Source organism: Hibiscus syriacus, unplaced genomic scaffold (assembly GCF_006381635.1).
Source record: "Hibiscus syriacus cultivar Baekdansim isolate YM2019G1 unplaced genomic scaffold, ASM638163v2 tig00116970_pilon, whole genome shotgun sequence".
NCBI classification, from domain to species: domain Eukaryota; kingdom Viridiplantae; phylum Streptophyta; class Magnoliopsida; order Malvales; family Malvaceae; genus Hibiscus; species Hibiscus syriacus.
In genome coordinates, this window is record NW_024063494.1 from 873,152 (window position 1) to 896,998 (window position 23,847).

General features: G+C 37.0%; 1 protein-coding gene and 1 pseudogene across 1 annotated transcript; both read right to left on the bottom strand.

Moving 5' to 3' along the window:
* Positions 1-8,002: 8,002 nt before the first annotated feature.
* Positions 8,003-10,625, bottom strand: LOC120191599 (cation/H(+) antiporter 24-like). The gene is made up of 3 exons (XM_039194526.1): positions 10,386-10,625; positions 9,274-10,281; positions 8,003-9,199 (listed from the first exon to the last, which is right to left on the bottom strand). The coding sequence occupies exons 1-3, from the start codon at positions 10,620-10,622 to the stop codon at positions 8,003-8,005; spliced, it is 2,442 nt and encodes an 813-aa protein (XP_039050457.1). The 5' UTR covers positions 10,623-10,625.
* Positions 10,626-18,669: 8,044 nt separating this feature from the next.
* LOC120191600 lies at positions 18,670-23,099 on the bottom strand (annotated as a pseudogene).
* Between the last annotated feature and the right edge of the window lie 748 nt (positions 23,100-23,847).

Below are 23,847 nucleotides of genomic sequence, written 5' to 3' on the forward strand. Positions count from 1 at the left end.
ACGTGTTTGCCTCAGTGTGCTCAAACACTAGAAGATGTCAGGTTTGAAAGATGGTCAAGAGTACATCAACTTGGAGCAAGATATGGTTTCATGACGTCTAATAGTGCAGAATCAATCAACGCTCTAAGTTGTCATTCCCGAAAATTACCCATTACTATGTTAATGGAGTTTTTTCGAGCCTCTATTCAACAGTAGTACTACAAGAAAAGAAACCATGCAGGTATTATTTCTTTAAATTCGTACTTCATATATTTTACTAAGTATTATTTATTTAAATTTACAGGAACATTGGAACATCGTGTTACACCTTGGACTGAAAAAAAGATAACGAAACGTGTTGTGAAGTCAACGTCATGGAGAGTTGAACCATGTTCAAACACTTTGTTTGAAGTACTGGATAATAACTTAAATGAGCTTGTCGATCTAAATGCAAAGACGTGTAGTTGTATGAAATGGAAAACATCTTGTTATTCGTGTGGGCATGTTATAAAAGTTGCTCTTCATCTAAACCAAGATGATTCAAGCGCATACGCTATGGATTGCTACACTACAGAAGTATATCGACAGGCTTATGCCGAGATTATCTACCCTATTCCACATCCTTCTGAGTGGGACATACCAGATGACTTACAACAGTTTTGCCACCAGCCTGGACAGAAGGCTATCTACCGACCAAAAGTCACGATCGTACCGTCTAAGGGTGAAGAGAAGAAGAGATCGACATGTAGTCGATGCAAGGAAAGTGGTCATACAAGGTTGACATGTGGATCACCAGTGCCATCACAATCATCTTTTCCTCTACCAAAATATGGATCCTCATCAAAATCCAAAGCTCATATGGTGTCAAGAAAAAGACAATCAAAATCACAATCAAAATCAAAATCCCAATCACAACCGGCTTCACCTTTTGGGACTATTAACTTAGGTGATTTTTAAATGCAAACGTTGTATTATGTGTAAACTTTTAACATTTTCAATTAGGCATGTATTAGTAACTTGAGTTTGAACATTGCTATGATTTGTTCAGTTGTTATCACTTATTACACATTCATTTGAATATCGCAATGCGAATTTGACTATTATGTGTATTTTATGTGTAAACTTTTAACATTTTCAGTTAGGCATGTATTAGTAATTTGAGTTTGAACATTGCTATGATATGTTCAGTTGTTATCACTTATTACACATTCATTTGAATATCGCAACGCGAATTTGACTATCGCAACGCGAATTTGATTATTGCAACTCAAAAATCGCAACGTGAATTTGACTATCGCAACGCAAAAATCGCAACGCGAATTTGACTATCGCAACGCGAATTTGATTATCGCAACGGGTATTTGACTATCGCAATGAGAAAATCGCAACGCGAATTTGACTATCGCAACGCGAATTTGATTATCGCAACGGATATTTGACTATCGCAACGAGAAAATCGCAAAGCGTATTAGACTATCGCAACGCGAATTGACTTTCGCATTGCGATTTTGAGTTTAGCGTTTAGCGTTACGAAAGTGTACCTTCAACATGTCTTTTGCCTTCAATATGATGCATATTGAAATAAAAAAATCAACTTTTACATTTCAATCAATTAAACAAGCACAAATAAGAATTATTTACACATCAATATTAAACAAATCAATTTTTACAAATCAATTTTTACAAATCAATTTTTACAAATCAATTAAACAAGCAAAAATGATAATAATTCTTATTTTCCTCATCAATTAAACAAATCAGACTTTTAAGAATCAATTAAACAATAAAAAAAGTGTACCCCAAACAGTTGTTTATGAACCCATACATCAATTTCACGCAGCTCACTTCAGGATTAACCTGCAGAAACCAAACATTTGCTCAAATAACACTTTCTACACATCTAAAACCAACAAACATCAAATTATTATTGAATTCTAAGTACTAAACAACACTTGCATTTGACTTACAAATTGTTTATGGACACTTTCATAACGCGGATGCAGGTAGGCAGCGTCTCGCATATATGCTCTAGCCATAAAATACCGAAACCACAAGCCTACTGCACCTCTATCTCTATCGGTGGGAGGTAGAAACTGTGTACTTCCTGTCGTCAAACGCTCCAAGCACATGTATACGAGAGGACCACAATCCCCTCTGGTTTCCGGCGTTTTTTGTGGCGCGGTCTCGTCTCTGATAACTGTAACATTGAACTTCTTAGGCTTCTTGTTTCCAGAATAAGTCCAATAAATAATCGCATCTAAGAATTTAGCCAAATCAGAGCTCCATCCCTTAATAATATCTCTCAAATCAGACAATGATATGCAATTTATCATGCTGTCATATACTATTGTCTTCAGGGATGGGAGCTGAAGCTCGATGAGAAGCCAATGAGTACGTTCCAAAACAAGGATAAACACCTGCAATCATAAGTAATAATTCAAATTGTTCACTTATTTATGAACACCTTTAAAATATTTAAAAAAAATAAATACTAACCTTATCGACCTCCCACCATGCATGATAAAGTTTAGCTTGTCCATTAGCCAACACATATGATTCCTGTCGTTGATTCTTCAAGTGAACTACGTGAAAAGACGTCGGCATAATTGTATATCGCGTAATTTTTTTTATTTTTCTTCAATTTCTTTACTATTAGAAGACGTGACACCCATGCATCAATATGCTGTTTTACAAAAAAAGACATATATTAGTGAATTACATAAATTTAAAAAAAATTAATCAAAATGAAATATAAGAAGAAATATAAGACTTACCCCCCATCGAAGTAGCCTTTGTCTTCAACCCCTAATAACACACCCCACCAAGACCGATCAATCAACAAATGCATATCATCGTTGAGTTTATATATGTCAGCGTAACACCCTTGGCTCCGCTCATGTAGATAAAAATCAACTGCGGTCTTAGCCCAAAGGGTATTATCCAGAATTATTTCCGGTAGTTGTTTCCTCTCCACTTCATCTACTGGAATGGTACTGGCCGATAACTCATACGAAAGTCAACAATCATCCATCATGTCCAGCATGTGAGGGGGTTTCTCAATAATTCGACATATTACGCCGTATGAATCGGGCTCTTGAATGGTGGGAGGGACCTCTTCAACGATGACAGGGGCCTCTTGAACGGTGGGAGGGGACTCTTGAGGGATGATAGAGGCCTCTTGAACGATAGGAGAGGCCTCTTGAACGATGAATGGTGAGTCGGGCTTCTTCTTACAGAGTCTTCGCACTATTGGTGTAAACGGAGACATAATGGCACGTGTACGCCGTCTGATGCGTGAACCCCGTCGTGCAAGAAAAACCCGACGTAAAGCATCCACCTTATCGGGCCGCTAAAAATAAATTAATACATAAATCAGTAAATAAACAGACATGATATTAAACACTGAAAACAAAGACAAATATGTTTCAAACTTGCACGGTATTCACCCAAGTCATTATTCTATCATAGTTCACAAAATGCATCAGATAACATTCCGGAAGTAAGCAATTATAAACATTTAAAAGGACATCATATAGGTTTAGTGCATGTTCAAGGACAACATAAAGAGTAGTAGTTTATTCTTGAAACTTAAATTTGCAACACTGTGAAGTTAGTATTTGTCTTTGTCTTTTGGTTGAAGTAATCCAATCCATTCAAGTTTCAATTTACAAAAGAAGAATAGTTTTTGAAACTTAAAATCGCAACACGAAACTTAAATCGCAACGCAAAAATGACTATCGCAACGGGATAATCGCAATGCGAAATAAAAATCGCAACGCGAAACTAAATTTGCGTTGCGATAGTCATTATCGCATTGCGATTTTCACGTTGCAATTTTTATTTCGTATTGCGATTATCCCGTTGCGATAGTCAACTTCGCGCTGCGATAGTCATTTCCGCGTTGCGATAGTCATTTTCGCGTTGCGATTTAAATTTCGTGTTGCGACTATTCTTCTTCAACAAATTGAAACTTGAATGGATTGCATTACTTCAACCAAAAGACAAAACAAAGATAAATACTAACTTCACAGGGTTATTTTAGAACTGTTTAGCAGTATTGGTAGAAACCGAATGAATTTACTAAGCAATCTAAGTGAAATGGTTAATCTAAGTGAAATTATGAGTAAATCAAGTTAAATATAAAAAATCTTAAACTTACCTCGTTGCGTAGAGTATGAACCTCAATCTGCAACGATACTACCATCTCACGTAGAGCCGCTACCTCACCACGTAAAGTAGATACCTCGTCACGCCATGTACCATTGTCATCGCGTAAAGTACCGACCTCCTCACGCAAGGCATTGACCTCATCACGTAACTCCCCTAACTCATCCCGTGGAGGTGGAGGTGGAGAATAGGGAGATAAATGTCGTGGTATCTTTGCCGGTCGCCTATCATGAGGTGATGGTGGAGAAGAGGCTCGATGATGTGACGGAATAGGTGATGGCTCTCGTTGTAGAGGTATATAGTGTGGTCAATCAGGTGATGGCTCTGGGTGAGGTGATGGCTCTCAAAGTGGAGACTGCTCATCATCCGTGCCATCAAAAAAACGCTTATTAGCTTGCCACCAATCAGTGGTAAGCTCAGCCTCCGTGGGTGTCTGCCTCTGTAATGGAGTGTTGGCCTCCTAACAATATAAAAGCTCAAACAAAGTTAAACGTGTACTAGTAATAACTTGTTTATATATATGGTAGTATTTGTGTTAACTTACATCATTTATTGTCGTATACCGTAGTAACTCTTCCCAAATCAACAACCGCCGTTTCCTCTTCCAAGAAATAGCTCTAGGAATATCATTTGAAGTTTTTAATGCATATGTCTGTATGTCGGGAAAAGCCTCAAATATCCAAATCTACAAAAACAATATAATACACAAACATTAGTAATTATTAAATAATTAATTATAATTTTGGAAACATTATATATAAATTCTTACCTTAAAGGCCCAAATAAAGCCTGACAAAGTGTATTTGGAACCATCGCCACGCAAACTTTTACGGTCATCAAAAGCAGACGACAACTTATTCCAAGTAGCTTTCCATAGATACGAACCCCACGAAAACATGTTCCATGCATTTAGGTCCTCTACCAATAATATTAGGTCCTTAGAAATAGGTTGTCTGGCCTCTCTGCCTAAAAAGCCGGCATGCAAAAGTACTAAAAGGCATACTCGGACAACATCGACGTCATCCATCCGAGTAAAACCATCTTTCTTATTCAATAATCTCGTCAAGTCATCGACGTATAAATTCGGGTTCTCCATTGATAGCTCAGGAAAAACCCGGGATAACCATGATGAGCGGGTAATATGACTAGTGTATCGACCTACATCATCATGTCCGAAGCGTAGACCAGTGATTAAGCAAAACTCTTCACGCCTAAAACACGTATACGCTGGTGGAAAATGAAACCATATCTCTTCATTACCACGTTTTATACTCTCGGGTAGATCGCTAGTCATGGTCTGAAGCCACAAATGGGTCAACATAGCATCTCCACCCGGATGTTGTACTTTCAACCATGGCCCGAAGCAAGTATCCTCAAACAATGTTCTTTGTACATCTGAAAGCTTCGACGTAATTGTAGTGACTAGGCTTATTTTATTCCTTAAGGTCAATTGAGCCGAAAAAAAGTTCTACTAAAACAATAAACATACCAAGTTAGATTAAAAACTACACTGTGAAGATATACCAAAAACAATAAAGAGTAGTAGTAGTTTATTCTTCAAACTTAAATTTGCAACACTGTGAATTTCATATTTGTCTTTGTTTTTTGGTTGAAGTAATGCAATTCATTCAAGTTTCAATTTGCAAAAGAATAATAGTTTCTGAAACTTAAAATCGCAACACGAAAATGACTATCGCAATGCGAATTTGACTATCACAACGAGATAATCGCAACGCCAAATGAAAATCGCAACACGAAAATGACTATCGCAACGCGAATTTGACTATCGTTGCGATTTTCATTTCGCGTTGTTATCCTCGGTTTCAAATAGTCATTGTCTAAAATTGAAACTTGAATGAATTGCATTACTTCAACCAAAAGACAAATACTAACTTTACAGGGTCAAATACTAAACAATTTAGCAGTATTGGCAGCAATCGAATGAATTTAATAAGCAATCTAAGTGAAATGGTTAATCTATTATTGAAATTACCAGACTTATCATCAATTTCAATATGAAAAACCTAATAATAATGCAAAAATTTCAAAATAAAAATAATTAAAAAAACTAACCCTTGGTGGTTGATTTGGTTGATTTTCCATTTCTGATCGTGAATGATTGTGAGGGTGGCTCTGAGAGATGGAGATAGATGGATTTCGTCGGAGATGGGGATGGATTTCGTCTGAGATGGGGACGGATGTCACCGTAGAGAGTGAGAATGGAGATGGGATTGAGTTGTGATTTAGGTTTTTAGGTTAAGAGTTGCGATTACGGGATGTATTAATATTCGTGTTTGGAATTTGAAAATAAAATACGCGTTGCGATACTAATGGCGCTTTGAAAATCGCATTGCGATTTTGTATTATCTCGTTGCGATAGTCAGAATCGCGTTGCGATTATGTATTATCGCGTTGCGATAGTCAGAATCGCGTTGCGATTATGTATTATCGCGTTGCGATAGTCAAAATCGCGTTGCGATTTACATATTCGTATTGCGATTTTACAAAATCGCAACGCGAATTTGGAAAATCGCAATGCGATAGTCAAAATCGCGTTGCAAATCTGAAAACTGATTTGCGATACTGGAGATCGCGTTGCGATTTAGAGACCGCATTGCGTTTTTTTTGGTCATTTTGGCAAATCGAAAAAAAGTTGGTCAAAATCGAATATTATAAGGAATTTTCGGTCACTGAGGTTATTTTCTCTTGTTTTTTTCCCGATCTTTTTTCCCTCCCTTGTTTTTTCTGGAAAGGCTCTGATAAATCAGCTTCAGGTGTGAGAGTCAGTTGGCAGAACATTTGCAAACTGAAATCAGAGGGAGGATTAGGATTGAAAAATCTGAAAGATTAGAACAGAGCTTGTATGATTAACCTTATTAAAAATATCCTTGCAGGTGAAGGTTCATTATGGGTTGCATGGATCCACGCCTATGTTCTAAAAGAATCTGATTTTAGGCTTATGAACGGATATGCTAACACAAGCTGGAGTCTTAGAAAAATTTTCAAGCTCAGAACTGAAGCTCTTCCGTTACCGTTGAATGGCACCCATTATATTAAACAAATTTGGCAAGAGATTAGACACAAGGGAGACAAAATGACATGGCATACTTTGATATGGTTCCCACAACATATTCCCAAGCATAGTTTAATTGGTTGGATGGCAATCTTAGATAGACTTCCCACTAAAGACCGATTGCAACGTATGGGAATCATTTCTTCTGGGATTTGTGTTCTTTGTAATGACATGCAGGAAAATCGAAATCACTTGTTCTTTGACTATCATTTTGCTGCTCATTTAAGCGAGAATACCCTTCATCTCTGTGGTTTGAATAAGACATTCCGATCCTGGGAAGAAATGGTTGATTGGGCAAGTAAATCATGGAAAGACAAGTCTCTCTTAACCACTATTCTCAAAATCACTTGGAACGCCAACGTTTATGTTCTGTGGGAGGAACGAAATCGTAGAATTTTCAAAGATTGCTCTCGAAATCCTGACATCTTCAGAAGCATTAAAGATCTTGTAGGTATTAAGTTGAGGGGGAAAACATCAATAGACTTGACCATGTCAATTCTAAACTTTGTATATCTTGGGGTATAGATTAAACTGATTGTTTTTGTATTTTTAGAATGTAATTATTCCAGGTGATCAGATATTGATTTTTGTAGCATTTTGGCTTCTTTTGGTAATAAAATTTGAATTATCAAAAAAAAAAAAATCAGACTAGAGTGAAATAAATACAATATATCACGGGTGAAACTTAATGCGAAAGTTGCAAGACTTGTTTGCTAAGTGGAAGCCAAGAAGCAAAGAAAGAAATGTCTCAAGCGTGTGGTATGTGGAATGGAATTATAATTATCATCGAAACAAGTTCCAGTGCCGCATAAAAGTTTCTGTAGTTTCAGTAGTAGCAATACCAGCGGTACCGTTGGGTCCTTTGCCTCTCATAACTTGCTGTTGAACAACCAACACAGAATCTGCATTAACACTCTCAGAAGATGATACATAATCCCCAATTATCCCAATCTCCTCTTGATTCTCTGTCCATGTTGATAATCCCTCCAACAGACTGGGATTTATCTCTTGTTTCCTCCCCAAGATCCACATATCATAATATTTCTCTTTTGCCATTTCCAATATTGCTGCAGCTGTTTCTGCTCCATCTCTTACCACCACCTCTCTGTAACTCACTCGCTCGTTTCTTTCGTTCTGTACCCAGAATGTTGTCATCAAGTTATCATCCATCTTCTTTTGCATTTCATTGTCTCCTTCACCGTTTGATGAAAGAAACCTTATTACTGTTAAGGACACACTAGGGTTCCTGGCAACCCTGGTTGAATAAGATAGAGCTTCTCTAGAATCCGGTCCTCCAAGGAATAACACAATGAAGCTGCAGCAAGGTTTTTGGGGGAGTTGCCATCGCTCGGACTTTTCAACAAGAAGCCCAACAGAGCAAGGTGCGTTCTCCAACACTTGGTTGAGCACTAACCGATTCCCACCACCCCACTGCGTCGTGGTCGCAATCTCTCCGTCGCATTTCTTCTCTAAAGGTAATATGATGATAACGGACTTGCTTATCAAAGCCAGCTTGCACACATCCTGATACATTGTTACTTTCGCTGTTAAAGCAGAGAAAAATTGGAGATCTACGTAATCTTCTTTCCCTTCCTGATATAACTTTAGAGAATGGCGGATTGTTTCCCAGTCCGGGAACCTGGTGACAAGCTCTTCAAGTTCCTGGTTTTGGTGGTCTATGAACAGAGGGTTAGCTCGGCCGATGAGCTCCACGAGGTGGAAGACTTTAATGGAGAATGGGTTTCGAACAGTGGGATAAGAGACTTGGAGAAGGTTAACAAGGCTTGGCAAATGCCTTTTGTCCTTAATGCATACTAATATCTTAAGACGGTCACTCGGAGCTGTATGTTGAACGGTCCTGCTCTGGTTTACCATGTAAGGCTTCGAGGGATCATACAAAATACTGATCAAAGGTGCATGGATTCCCATTAGAATTGCGTTCCCGAACACCAACATTGAGAAACCTGGCACCCCGATTATCTGCTTGTAGAACACCCACTTGTTTAATAAATAAGATGAAATAAAGAAAGAAGAAATAAAGTTAGAAAACACACATGTTTGTCCACCCAATGAACGTATAGAATAAGCTCCGCATGACCCCTCATACACAAAACAAGTCCCATAGCAAGACTATCTCTCCATGACAAACCTACCATCTTGGCAGCCAACAAAGTGGAGAGGAATTTGGACAAGTAACCTGAAATAACCAAGCCAAACAGAGGGCTCAAGGCAGACCAGCTGGCTTCCTTCATTGCATAAAAATCAGTGGAGAATCCGATGTACGTGAATGAACAAGGCAAAATTATTTCCATTATAATTGTCTCGCTTTTCTCCACCAAGGTTGCCCCTAGCGGCGGTCCGTCTGGAACCACCATTCCTAGCCAAAAGGAGCCGATACAAATGGCTAGGCCGATCATGTCTGTAAGAAACCCCAACACGAATGCCGATAAGAAGATGGAAATCACGTAAAATTGATCAACTGGTTCTTCATCTGGAGTGTTTTGGATAATCCACAACATTAATCGTCGGACAACAATGGCCAAGAATGCTGTAAAAACGACCGAGGATATCATATACAAGATGGCATTATGAAGCGATACTTCATTTTGTTTCATTGCCTCAAAAGCCACCATAAAATTTAGCGCAATGGTGTCGCTAATTATTGTTGTTGACATTGCCATATTCCCAACCTCGGAGCTAAGAAGGTTTAATTCTTCAAGTACTGTATAGTGGATGGGAAATGCTGTCACCGAAAGAGACAAGGCAATTGCTTCAATGGAAGCAACTTTTTGTAGGTTTTTGTCCATCGATTTTCGAGTGCTAAATCCTACGATGCTCGCTACTATAAGTGGCACCAAAACGCTTGGGAGGGCAATACATAATTGTTTTTTTCCCGATCTTTTTAACAAGCCCATATCCATTTTCACTCCACTTACGAAAAGAAATAGCATCAACCCCATTATTCCCACGTTTTTCAGCAAGAAGTCGGATGTAAGAGGAAACACCATGCTCACAAACATCGGGCTTCGCGCCATGAGAGAGGGTCCAAGGATAATGCCGCCCTTGAAACCATTAAATCATCAACGACAGACAAAAATAACTTACTACATATATATAAAAAGAAGAAAAATTATAATTCAAAGAAAAAAGGAGTAAAGATACGTACTAGTAACTGAGAAACGAACCTACACTGTTTGAAAGGCTTGAGAAGAAAATGGAGGGTTTGGGAGATGAGAATGGTCAAGATTAAAGAAACAAGGATGACATTGAAAGATAACTTGACCGGGTTTCCTCGGTAGAAAATGCTGAAGGGGTTATTTACTTGTGATCTTAAACACATCAATGGATATGCTGCAGTTCCACGGTTGGCGACCTGAAATTTGGCACCTGTTGTAATTCCCATGGCTGGCGGGCTACCCGGTAGCCTTGTGAATGGGTTAGGGAAAACTTAAGGATGCAAAAGGGCTAGTATCTATTACTGCTACATGATCAGGGGAATTTTGGATGACAACTATGTAATGGGGCTGAAAGGTAATCCATTTGGTATTGAGAATTATACTTGATAGTAACATGCAGTAAAATGAGGTCGCAGGTTTTCTGTATCTTTGTTCTAGAAGAACTATAGGTACCTATATGATTTGCTATACATTCATTCATGCATGCATGCATGGCATGAGCTTGTATTGTTAGGGATGAAGCCTTTCTCTCTCTTTGATTTAATGTTCGAAAAGGTAACCACAAATTTAATTGTTGTTTACACGAAGTGTGATATTTTTTGGTAATTTTGTAGAGGTTAGGGCGTTGTGGATGCCACTGGACAAGAGGAAGCAATGAGAACTCAGAAATTAAAGGCAGAGCAGCTACAAGTAAGGCGTCTTTTATGCTGCTGATGTAGTGAGTTACCATCTACAACATAAAGAGAGAGAGAGAGCACAATGACCAAATAAGAAGAAAATGCCACACCTCACACATGGATTAGATTGGACCTTGGAGTTGCACTCAAATTCAAACTTGAAATTGGCTCCCCATCTCTGACCTCCCTTTAATAGTAAATTAAATTAATATCAATTATTTTTATTTGACGATTGATTAAATCCAACTACATAAATTTTTGGATAAATTACGCGTTAGTATCTAAACTATAAGTTTTGGCTCGTTTTAGTACTTAAACTTTCAATTTTTCAAAACCATACCTAAAGTTTAATTTTTATTTTAGTATCTTGTTCAAAATTTAGCATTAGATTTAAAAAAATGAAAGTTTATGAATTAAAACGGATCAAACTGATAGTTTAGATACTAAACACATTAAGTTTTTAATGTTGGGGTACTAAAATAAAAATAAAAACTAAACGTTAGGTATGATTTTGAAAAAAATAAAAGTTTATATACTAAAATAACTAAAATTGATAGTTTAGATACTAAATGCGTAGTTTACCTTATATTTTTTACTTCAGCTATTTTTCTCTTAATCAAATAAACTTTATTAAATAGAAAAGAAGACATAAAAACGTACTTTATATATATAATATTTAAATTATCTATAATATTTTACTCTTAAATTAAAATAATTATAGTTGAAATACTTAATTTATAATTTCTTTTCATTAATCCAGGGTGATAATAATATATGTTTTAGAGATTTTCAATTATTGATAATAAATATTCAAACCTTGTTATCGTTAATATTCAAACTCGAAATTTTTAAAGATAATATTCATCTTTCTAAACTTATATGTTATAATATTAGGTTGATTACGTTGCATACAAGTTTGATTTGCATATGCTAACGCTGCTATCAATCCAATATATTAACCCTCAATTCTAAACTAATGACGACAATAGAAAGTAAGTGTTTAGTTGTTAGTCCACGTTTTATATTTTTTAAAATTAGGAATTCCTTATATACTATTATCGATATGGATATTTAAACGGTTAATTTAGCCACCAACCGAACTGAATTATCATTAATTGAATTAACAAAAAAAATTCTTTAACTGATAATTGAACCGAATTTTATTTGAAAATATTAATTGAACCAAACTTTATTCGGTTAATTTGGTCGGTAACCGAATTAACTTAATTTTTTTATATTTTTTAGTTGGATTAATTTAAGCTTAATATAAATATTTTTTATTTGAATTAAAATTAATTATGTATTGATAATTTAATGGGTGTAAACTACATAGGGCTAGAGGGGGCTATGGCCCCCTTAAAATTTGGAAAAATTATTACAAGACCCTTCAAGTTTTTAAAATTTTTATTTATCACACTTAAAATATTTGGAAAGAATATTTTGTTCTCTTAAAATTGTCAAAATTTCATATTATTATTTTTTTGAAATGCAAAATTAATATACGTATATGTTTTTTGTTTATAAATAAAATTAAATTGATATTCTCAAAATATAAAATTTATATATACATTTTGAATTGTCATAAATAAAAATCATAAATATATGAATTTAAAACTATTTATTAAAATATTAATTTTTAAACTTATAATAGCTTAGAACTAAAAAATATTGATAATAATATAATTATTATACACATAAATAATTATTTTTGAGTTTTTATTTCAATATTATCTTCCATTTCTCATATCTTGATTTTCTTCTTTTCCCCTACTTTTAAATTATTTTAAATAAAATAAAATAAGAAAAATTATATTAGAGGAGACCAAATTTTTATTTTTCTTTAAAATTTTAATGGTCGAAAATTTTCAAAAATCTCACATAATATTTTAAACACTTTTAGCTCTTACTTTATTCTATAATAAAAATAAATTCCTATTACTTTCTTAATATTTTAGGTGTACTGTATACAGTTTGGGTGTCAAAATATGCTACTATAATTTCATATCATTTTCTTCCCAAGAAGATTTTAGTGGAGAATTTATAAAAAAAACATCTAATAAATCTACATTTGTTTAATGAAATCACATATAAATATACGAGCTTTAATAAATAAAGTTATTATTAAAATTGTTTTTGATAATTGGCCCTCCAAAGTTATTATGGAAACCCAAATATTTACAACCTTATGTCATCATCAGTTTATATGCATGATTGGTAGATTTATGACCATGCCATGTCCTTCCTAATTGCTAGGCGTGAGATGAAAAATAGGAGGGGGGTGGGGAATATTAAAAAAATAACGGATTCATTTGAAGAATAAAGCCCCGTAGTAATTCAAAAGAATCAAACCATACAAATTGAATGTGAAACTTCAAAGTTTCAAGTCATATCGCTAAGGGAACCGTTATTAGGTTAGTAAGAAGCAAAGAAAGTAAGTGTGTTATATGGAAAGGAATTACATATCACCGAAACAAGCTCCGCCGCCGACTAGTAGTTGTTGTAGGACTAGTGGTAGCAGCAGCAGCAGCAATAGTGTTGCCTCTCAAAACTGGCTTTGTTGGGAAATAAACCGAGTACAAGTAATTTCTCTATAACCAGATTAGTAAGAATTCGAAATAAAAGCGGAAAAATAATACCCGAAAATTGATAACGGAGTTCAGCCAATTGTGCTTACGACTCCGGACTGCTGCAGATCTTTTACTAAGAGAGAAAATTTACAGGTGTTTACAAAACACTCACTACTCACAAGAAACTCTCTAGTATTGGGAGAAAGAAATGATTTGGGATTTGGGATGATTTTGAAGCTAAATGAGCTAGGGTATTTATAGTTGAAACTTAGGGACTAATCTTTGAAAATACCCTACAGTGCAATGACTAAAGTGAATTTACCCATTCCTATTTTCAACAAACATCTACCAAACTTTGAAAAACATTTTTCAAAGAAACATTTACCAAACTTTGAAAACCATTTTCAAAGTTGGTTGCCAACCTTTGGACTTTTAACAATCTCCCACTTGAAGACTGATTTTAATATGTCTTCACACCTCGATCGATGCAACATCATTTCTAGTCTTGTTATTCTTGCATGCCAACTGAAGCTGAACACAACTTTAGTTTGTCCGTGGTTACCGTCTTTGTCAACATGTCTGTCGAATTTTGAGCTCCGCTAATCTTTTCAAGTTTCAAAATCCCATCTTCTAGAAGAGACCGAATAAAATGATATCGCAATTGTATGTGCTTCGTCCTGGAATGAAAAGACGGATTCTTTGCTAGATGGATAGCACTTTGACTGTCGCAATACAAGCCATTGTTTTCTTGTTTCTTGCCTAACTCTTCCAAGAAACTTTGGAGCCAAACCATCTCCTTGCTGACTTCCGTAACAGCGACATATTCTGTTTCAGTTGTGGAGAGAGCAACTATCTTCTGTAGTTGAGAAACCCAACTCACTGCGGTTCCTCCTAGAGTATAGACATACCCTGTAGTGCTCTTTCTGATGTCAACATTTCTAGCTAAGTCAACATCTAGCTAAGTCAACATCTACATAGCCTGTCAGTATCGTATATCCACATTTGAAACAAAGTGCTTTGTTTGTGGTACCTTGCAGATATCTGAGGATCCATTTGACTGCTTCCCAATGTACCTTGCCAGGATTATTCATGTACCTGCTAACAGCTCCCACTGCATGAGCAATATCTGGTCTGGTACAAACCATGGCATACATCAGACTTCCAATTGCTGAGGCATACGGCACCTTCAACATGTGTGCACGTTCTTCCTCCGTCTTTGGTGACTGTTCTTTGGAGAGTCTAAAATGAACACCTAAATGTGTACTTACTGGTTTAGCATCTTGCATATTGAACCTGGAGAGTACTTTGTTGATGTACTCAGCCTGTGATAACATCAAAGTCCCAGACTTTGTGTCTCTCTTGATCCTCATCCCAAGAATCTGCTTTGTAGCGCCCAGATCTTTCATTGCAAACTGCTTCGACAATTTTTGCTTCAAGTTTATAATTTCTTGCACGTCTGAGCCTGCAACGAGCATGTCATCAACATACAACAATAAAATAATGAGGCTATTGTCGAACATCTTGATATAACAACAATGATTTGTTTGGCATCTGGTAAAACCACTGCTACTCATGAAGCTATCGAACTTCTTGTACCACTGTCTAGGAGCTTGTTTTAAACCATACAAGCTCTTCTTCAACCTGCATACCAGGTTTTTCTTGCCTGCCTCTATGAAGCCTTCTGGCTGCCTCATATAAATTTCTTCCTCCAAATCACCATGAAAGAAAGCTGTCTTCACATCTAACTACTCAAGATGTAAATTCTCTGTAACTACAATTTTTAACACCAGTCTAATTGTAGATAGCTTCACGACTGGAGAGAAAATTTCATTGTAGTCAATACATTCTTTTTGTTGAAAACCTTTGACAACCAATCTTGCTTTGTAGTGTTTGCTCCCATCATGCTCTTCTTTGATCCTGTAAATCCACTCGTTGTGGAGCGCTTTCTTGCCTGGTGGTAATCCAGCTAATTCTCACGTCTGATTTGACATAAGCGAGTCCATCTCATCTTTCATGAAAGACTCCCACTTGAATGAATCCTCCACTTGCATTGCTTCATCATAGCACTCTGGTTCACCATTGTCAGTCAGTAACAAGTAATGCAAAGAAGGAGAATACTGTTGGGTTGTTTTAGGAATTCTGGAGGAGCGTCTTAGTTCTGGTGTGCCTGGTTCTTCTTGAACTGCTTCAGGACTGATCTGAACATCATTTCCAGAAATCTCCTCGAACTCAGCAAATTCCTTTGTTTCAGCTTTGGTATTGGAGCTGCTTGATTCTACAGTTGACCTGTCTTTGTACATCACATTCTCATTGAAAATGACATCTCTGCTTCTGATGATCTTCCGATTTTCATAGTCACAAAATCGGTAACCGAACTCATCACTTCCGTAACCAACAAAGACACATTTGTTGGACTTAGCATCAAGTTTACTTCTTTTAGCAGAGTCTATGTTTACATAAGAAATACAACCAAACACTCTTAAGTGTGAAAGGTTTATTTCTTTCTTGCTCCAAACTTCCTCTGGTATTCTGTCATCCAAAGGAACTAAGGGCCCATGGTTGATCAAGTAAGCTGCAGTGTTTATAGCTTCAACCCATAGAAATTTAGGCAATCCGACATGTATCCTCATGCTTCTGGCACGTTCATTCAGAGTTCTGTTCATGCGCTCTGCTACGCCATTCTGCTGCGGTGTCATGGGAACTGTTGTCTCCATCCTGATCCCATTGTTTGCGTAGAAATCTCTGAATCTACGATTTCTGTACTCTCCTCCATTGTCAGACCTCAACCGTTTGACTTTCAGACCAGTCTCATTTTCTACCATGGCCTTCCATTTTCTGAAGGTATCAAAGACTTCTGATTTCTTCTTTAGAAAATAAACACACACCTTCCTTGTAGAATCATCGATGAAGGTGACATAATATAATGAGCCTGTAAGAGATGGAACTGGAGATGGTCCCCATACATCAGTATGAACCAACTCTAACTTTTCAGCCTTGGGTGTTTTACCAATCTTTGCAAAGTTGACTTTCTTTTGTTTGCCAAAGATGCAATCCTCGCATAGTCCAACATCTACATTCTTTAGATCCGACAGCTTCCCTTTTGACAAAAGTGTCTTCATCCCTTTCTTGCTCATGTGACCAAGCCTTTGGTGCCATAGGTTTGATTTTCCATCAGCATATGCGGCTGCAATGATATTCTTTAAATTTGAGGTTACATAGAGAGTACCAGTTTTCTTACCACGAGCAATGACGAGTGCTCCTTTGGTAATCTTCCATTCACAGTCTGAAAAGGTTGTGCTATATCCTTCTCCATCAAGCTGTCCAACAGAAATCAAATTTCTTTTGAGACTAGGAATATGTCTCACACCTTTCAGCGTCCAAGTGGTCTGGTTTGGCAACTTTAGTCGGATGTCTCATCTTCCGACGATCTTCAATGTTTCATCATCAGCTAGATGAACCTTCCCAAAATCACCACTGACATAGTTCTCCATGATTTCTCGGTATGGGGCGGAGTGGAAAGATGCCCCTGAATCCAAGATCCATGATTCAATCAGACTGTTGACGCTTAGAATCATCGCATCACCTTTCTCCTCTGTCATGTTGACAGATCCCTGTGCACCAGTATCTTTCTTCAGTGCTCGGCAGTCTCTTTTAAAGTGACCATTCTTTCCACAATTATAACAAGTAAAATCTTTCTTTCTTGTTCTTGATTTTCCAGTTCTAGATTTAGATCTGCCACGATTTGAATTTCTTTCTGAAGTTCTTCCTCTGGACTCCGTGTGCAAGGATGAGAAGGTTGATGCTTCACCCGATTCTCTCCGTCGAATTTCTTCACTCAATACCAGATCCCGAACATCGTCGAATTTTAATTTGCTGTTTCTCGACGAGTTGCTGACTGCTGTAACAGTAGAATTCCAACTGTCTGGTAGAGATGATAAGAGAATTAAAGCTCGAACTTCATCATCGAATTCAATTTCCACGGAACTCAACTGGGTTGTGATTGTGTTGAGTTCATTCAGGTGTTGAGCCACTGATGCCCCTTCCGCTATCCGTAAATTGAACAATCGCCTCATTAAATGAACTTTGTTTGAGGCCGATGACTTCTCATACATACTGGAGAGAGCCGCCATAAGACCCGTCGTGGTCTTTTCCTTTGCTATGTTGAAAGCAACATTGCGGGATAACGTCAGTCGGATAACTCTGAGGGCTTGTCTATCGAGAAGAGCCCAGTCTTCATTCTTCATGCCCTCTGGTTGCTTTCCTGAGAGAGGTTAATATAGATTTTTCTGGTACAAAAAAATCTTCGATCTGCATCTTCCAAAAGCCAAAGTCCGCACCATCGAACTTTTCAATTTTCACATTCCCTTCGTTTGCAGCCATCGCTCCCACTCGAATCTGGTTTCGTTTGGATCGTTTCTGACAATTCTTGTGAACCACCGTGTATTAGAACACCTCCGTCGACAAACTCGTATCGCCGACAAAATTTTTACTATTCACAAAATTCGCTATTCACGAAATTCTCTATTCATAAAATTCGCTATTCACGTGAATAGTAACCTCACAAAAAATTGACAAAATTCACAACCAAAAGCTCTGATACCAATTGTTGGAAAATAAACCGAGTACAAGTAATTTTCCTATAACCAGATTAGTAAGAATGCGAAATAAAAGCGAAAAAATAATACTCGAAAATTGATAATGGAGTTCAGCCAATTGTGCTTACGTCTCCGGACTGCTGCAGATCTTTTACTAAGAGAGAAAATTTACAGGTATTTACAAAACACTCACTACTCACAAGAAACTCTCTAGTATTGGGAGAAAGAAATGATTTGGGATTTGGGATGATTTTGAAGCTAAATGAACTAGGGTATTTATAGTTGAAACTTAGGGACTAATCTTTGAAAATACCCTATAGTGCAATGACTAAAGTGAATTTACCCATTCCTATTTTCAACAAACATCTACCAAATTTTACCAAACTTTGAAAAATATTTTCCAAAGAAACATTTACCAAACTTTGAAAACCATTTTCAAAGTTGATTGCCAACCTTTGGACTTTTAACAGGCTTCTGTATCACCAACACAAAATCTGCATCAACACTCTCAGAAGATGATGCAGAATCTGCATCAACACTCTCAGAAGATGATGTATAATCTCCAATTATCCCAAGCTCTTCTTGATTTTCTGTCCATGTTGATAATCCCTCCAACAGACTCGGATTTATTTCTTGTTTCCTCCTCAAGGTCCACATATCATAATATTTCTCTTTTGCCATTTCCAATATTGCTGCTACTGTATCTGCCCCATCTCTTACAACTACCTCTCTGTCACTCTCTCGTTTCTTTCGTTCTGCTCCCTGAACGAAGTCACCACCCCATCGTCCATCTTCTTTTGCATTACATCATCTCCTTCACCATTTGATGAAAGAAACCTTACTACAGTTAAACACACTTTGGGCTTCCAAGCAATCCGGGTTGAATAAAATAGAGCTTCTCTTGAATCTGGTCCTCCAAGGAATAACACAATGAAGTAGGACGCAGGTTCTTGGGGGAGTTGCCATTGCTCGGTCTTGTCAACAAGAAGCCCAACAGAGCAAGGTGCGTTCTCCAACACTTGGTTGATCACTGACCGATTCCCACCACCCCACTGCTTCGTGGTCGCGATCTCTCCGTTACATTTATTCTCTAAAGCTAATATGATGATAACTCTCTAGCTTATCAAAGCCAGCTTGCGCACATCCTGATACATTTCTACTTTCGCTGTTGAAGCAGAGAAAAATTGGACCCTTATGGATACAACTTTAAAGCATGGTGGGTTGTGTCCGAGTCCGGGAACCTGGTGACAAGCTCTTCAAGTTCCTGGTTTTGGTGGTCTATGAACAGAGGGTTAGCTCAGCTAATGAGCTCAACGAGGTGAAAGACGTGAATGGATAATGGATATTGAACAGTGGGATAAGAGACTTGAAGAAGGTTGATAATGGATAATGGCCAATGAGCTCAACGAGTGGATAATGGATATTGAACAGTGGGATAAGAGACTTGAAGAAGGTTGACAATACTTTGCAAGTGCTCTTTGTCCTCAATGCACACAAGTATCCTATGACGGTCATTCGGAGCTGTATGCTGAATGGTCCTTCTCTGGCTTACCGTGTAAGTCTTTGAGGGATCATACAAAATGATGATCAAAGGTGCATGGATTCCCATTAGAACTGCGTTCCCGAATACCATCATTGAGAAACATGGCACCCCAATTATCTGATTGGTAAACACCCACTTGTTTAATAAATAAGATGAAATGAAAGAAGGAAGAAGAAATTAAATTAGAAAACTCAACGCACTTTTTTGTTCACCCAATGGATGTATAGAATAATCTCTGCATGACCCCTCATGCTCAAGATAAGGCCCATAGAAAGGCTCTCTCCATGACAAACCGACCATTTTTTCAGCCAGAAGAGTGGAGACGACTTTGGACAAGTAACCTGAAATAAACAAGCCGAACAACGGGCTCAAGGCAGACCAGCTGGCTTGCTTCATTGCATAAAAATCAGTGAAGAATCCAATGTACGTGAATGAATAAGGCAAAATTGCTTCCATTATTATTGTCTCGCTTTTCTCCACCAAGGTTGCTCCTAGCGGCGGTCCGTCTGGAATCACCATTCCTAGCCAAAACGAGCCTATACAAATGGCCAGGCCGATCATGTCTGTAATAACCCCCAACACAAATTCCGACAGGAAGATGACAATCACGAAAAACTGATCGACTGGTTCTCCTACTGGAGTGTTTTGAATAATCCACAACATTACTGACCGGACAACAAATACCAAGAATCTTTTAAAAACCAACGAGGATATCATATACATGAGAGCATTATGACCCGATTCTTCATTTTGTTTCATTGCCTAAAAAACCAGCATACAATTTAGCCCAACGGTATCGCTTATTATTGTTGTGGACATCATCATATTCCCGACCTCGGAGCTAAGAAGATTTAGTTCTTCAAGTACAGTATAGTGAATAGGAAATGTTGTCACTGTTAGATTTGTCTAGAAATTAAGTTGACAAGTTGGAAATTTCATCTTGGTTGGTGGCCAATTTATTGGAAATTTCATCTTGGTTGGTGGCCAAACTTTGAACATGTGAATTTCATATTTGGAGGCTAACTTGTACACATTGGAAAATTCTTTGGTAGGTGGCCAAACTTTGAACATATTGTTCTTGAAACTCAACTATAAATAGGCCTAAGTATTTCCATTAGAAATCATCCCAAAAACAAGTTCTCTCTTCCTCTTGTATTCTTCATTCTCCCACTTTGGGAATTCCAAAGAATTCCATTTGTTGTAATATTGGCGATATACTGAAGTTATCATCTGGTGTGGTGCCCGAGGAGTAGACGATATTCTCGTCGAACCTCGTAAATTTGGTGTGTTCTCTCCTTTATTTTTTTTATTCGGTTCTTTTCCATTGTGTTTCAATATTCAATAGTTTGACAGGTTTATCCGCTGTGCAACCTTTGGTGGTTTTAATCTTGACATTTTAGGTCAATTTTAAAACTACGTTCGTGTGAGAAATAACCCGTTTTCACCAACAGTAACCAACAGAGACAAGGCAATTGCTTCAATAGAAGCAACTTTTTGTAGGTGTGCGTCCATTGATTTCCGAGTATTAAATGCTACAATGCTGGCTACGGCGAGAGGTATGAAAACGCTTGGGAGGCAATACATAATTGTTTTTTCCCGATCGTTTTAACAAGCCTATATCCATTTTCACTCCCCTTACAAAAAGAAATAACACGAACCCCATTATTCCCAAGTTTTTCAGCAAGAAATCTGAGGTAAGGGGAAACACCATGCTCACAAACATCGGGCTTCGCGCCATGAGAGAGGGCCCAATGATGATGATGCCCTTGAAACCAACCTACACTGCCTGAGAGGCTTGAGAAGAAAATGAAGGGTTCGAGAGATGAGAATAGTCGAGAAAATGAAGGGCCCTTGAAACTCCTGGTTTCCTCTAAAAATTGCTAAAGGGGTTATTTACTTGTGATCCAAAACTCATAAATGGATATGCTGCAGTTCCACTGTTGGCGACTTGAAATTTGGAACATGTTGTAATTCCCATTGCTGGCAGGTTACACGGTAGCCTTGCGAATGGATTAGGGAAAACTTAAGCATGCAAAAGGGCTAGTATCTATTGTGAAACGAAATCCATTAATTTGGTATTGAGAATTATACTTGATAGTAACATGCAGTAAATGAGGTAGCAAGTTTTCTGTATCTTTGTTTTAGATAACTGTAGGTACCTATATGATTTGTTATACGTTCATTCATGGATGACTGGCATGAGTTTGTATTGTTCGGGATGAAGCCTTTCTCTCTCTTTGATTGAATGTTATTGAAAGGTAAAACTGTTATGCCTACAAATTTAATTGTTGTTTGCATGAAGTGTGATATTTTTGGTAATTTCGTAGAGGATTGGGCCTTGTGGATGCCACTGGATAAGAGGAAGCAATGAGAACTCAGATATTAAAGGCAGAGCAGTACCTCACACATGGATTAGATTGGACCTTTGAGTTGCACTCAAATTCAAACTTGAAATCGGCTCCCCATCTCTGATCTCCCTTGGATAATAAATTGATGGGTAAATTACACGTGTATTCACTGAATTTTACTTTCTTTTCTATTTCACTTATTTTATTTTTAATTTTTTTTCAATTCACTCGCTAAACATTATACATTGAACTTTTTTAGTCACTTAACCGTTAATTTTCTAATGATGTTATGACGTGACAATCAACACCAAAACGACGTGGTTTTAGATCTTATAAAAGATTAAATATAGACTAAAATGCAGTTCTGATCCAAATAAAAAACTAATATTTTTCCTTCATTTTGTGCTCTTTCTTCCTTCTTCTTATTCTCCTTCTCTTTCCATTTCTCTCCTCATTAACCCACCCTATTTGACGTCCATGCCAGAATCCAACCTCGTCAACACTGGAAGGATCGTGCTCAATCGATCGTTTAAAGCCTTGAACATCATTATTAGCAGCAAGCTCAAGCAACTTTGCAAAAGCGTCTTCAAAACCAAGCAATTTAGCATTTGGAGTTGGATACGAATACAACTTGTGATTTTCCCCAACTTTTCTTGCCCCTTCTATTTCAATTATTATTGATAAAACAGGCAGAACAAACAACGAAAAGAGAGACAAAAACGATTGTAGTTAATTCAAAAGATTGTTTTTTTTTTATGTCAACAAGCTTTAGCACCTTGCTGGTTTCTCGAGTTTCCAGCTTGATATTGCTCTGTGATTTTTCAACCCGAAAACGATAATGGATGGACTTTGTTTGAAATCAGGGATTCATGGAATGGCGCCATCGATCTCCGTGACTGGGGCACTAGAATGTAGGGCTCACACGACGCAAGTGAATGCGGTGAGTCGGTCTTCCATGAATCATAGATAGCCATCGACGTCTTCTTCGATTCCTCCGCAGAATACAACTTTTTCTATGTTCTCGTTTTTGGTATCCGTTGATATCTTTGTGGCCTGGTGGTGGAGGTGGGAATCCTAAGAGGTACAACAGGATGGCAGTTGAAGACGCCGTTTTGGTGGAGAATAATCCGGAAGAAGAATAAAGTAAGAAAGAGCACAACATAAATGAAAAATATTTATTTTTAATTTAGTTCAAACTACGTCGTTTTAGTCTATATTTAATATTTTATAAGTTTCAAAACTACTTTATTTTGTGTTGATTGCCACGTCCGTTAGAAAATTAACTATTGAGTGATAAAAAAAGTTTAATATCTAAATTTTTATGAGCAAATTGAAAAAAATTAAAAGTACAGTAAATAAAATAGAAAAGATGGTAAAATTTAGTGAATAAGCGTATAATTTACTCTACATTAAATTAATATCAATTATTTTTCTTACCGTTTATTAAATCAAACTTTATTTTTTTCTCAATTATGAGTCACTCCATTGTTAATATTTTTTTATGAATATGTGGTAAGTACATGATAATATATGTTTAAAGAAAACTCTCAATCTTTCGACATTAAACGCTCACACCTCTAGTATCTATGGTACTCGAACCCGAGTCTTCAAATCCATTGTTAATTTTAGTTGGTAAGATGGCGAGATTTTTAAATAATTAATATAATAATATATTTAACTTTTTATTTATATATTATATTAATTTAATTTACAATTAATATC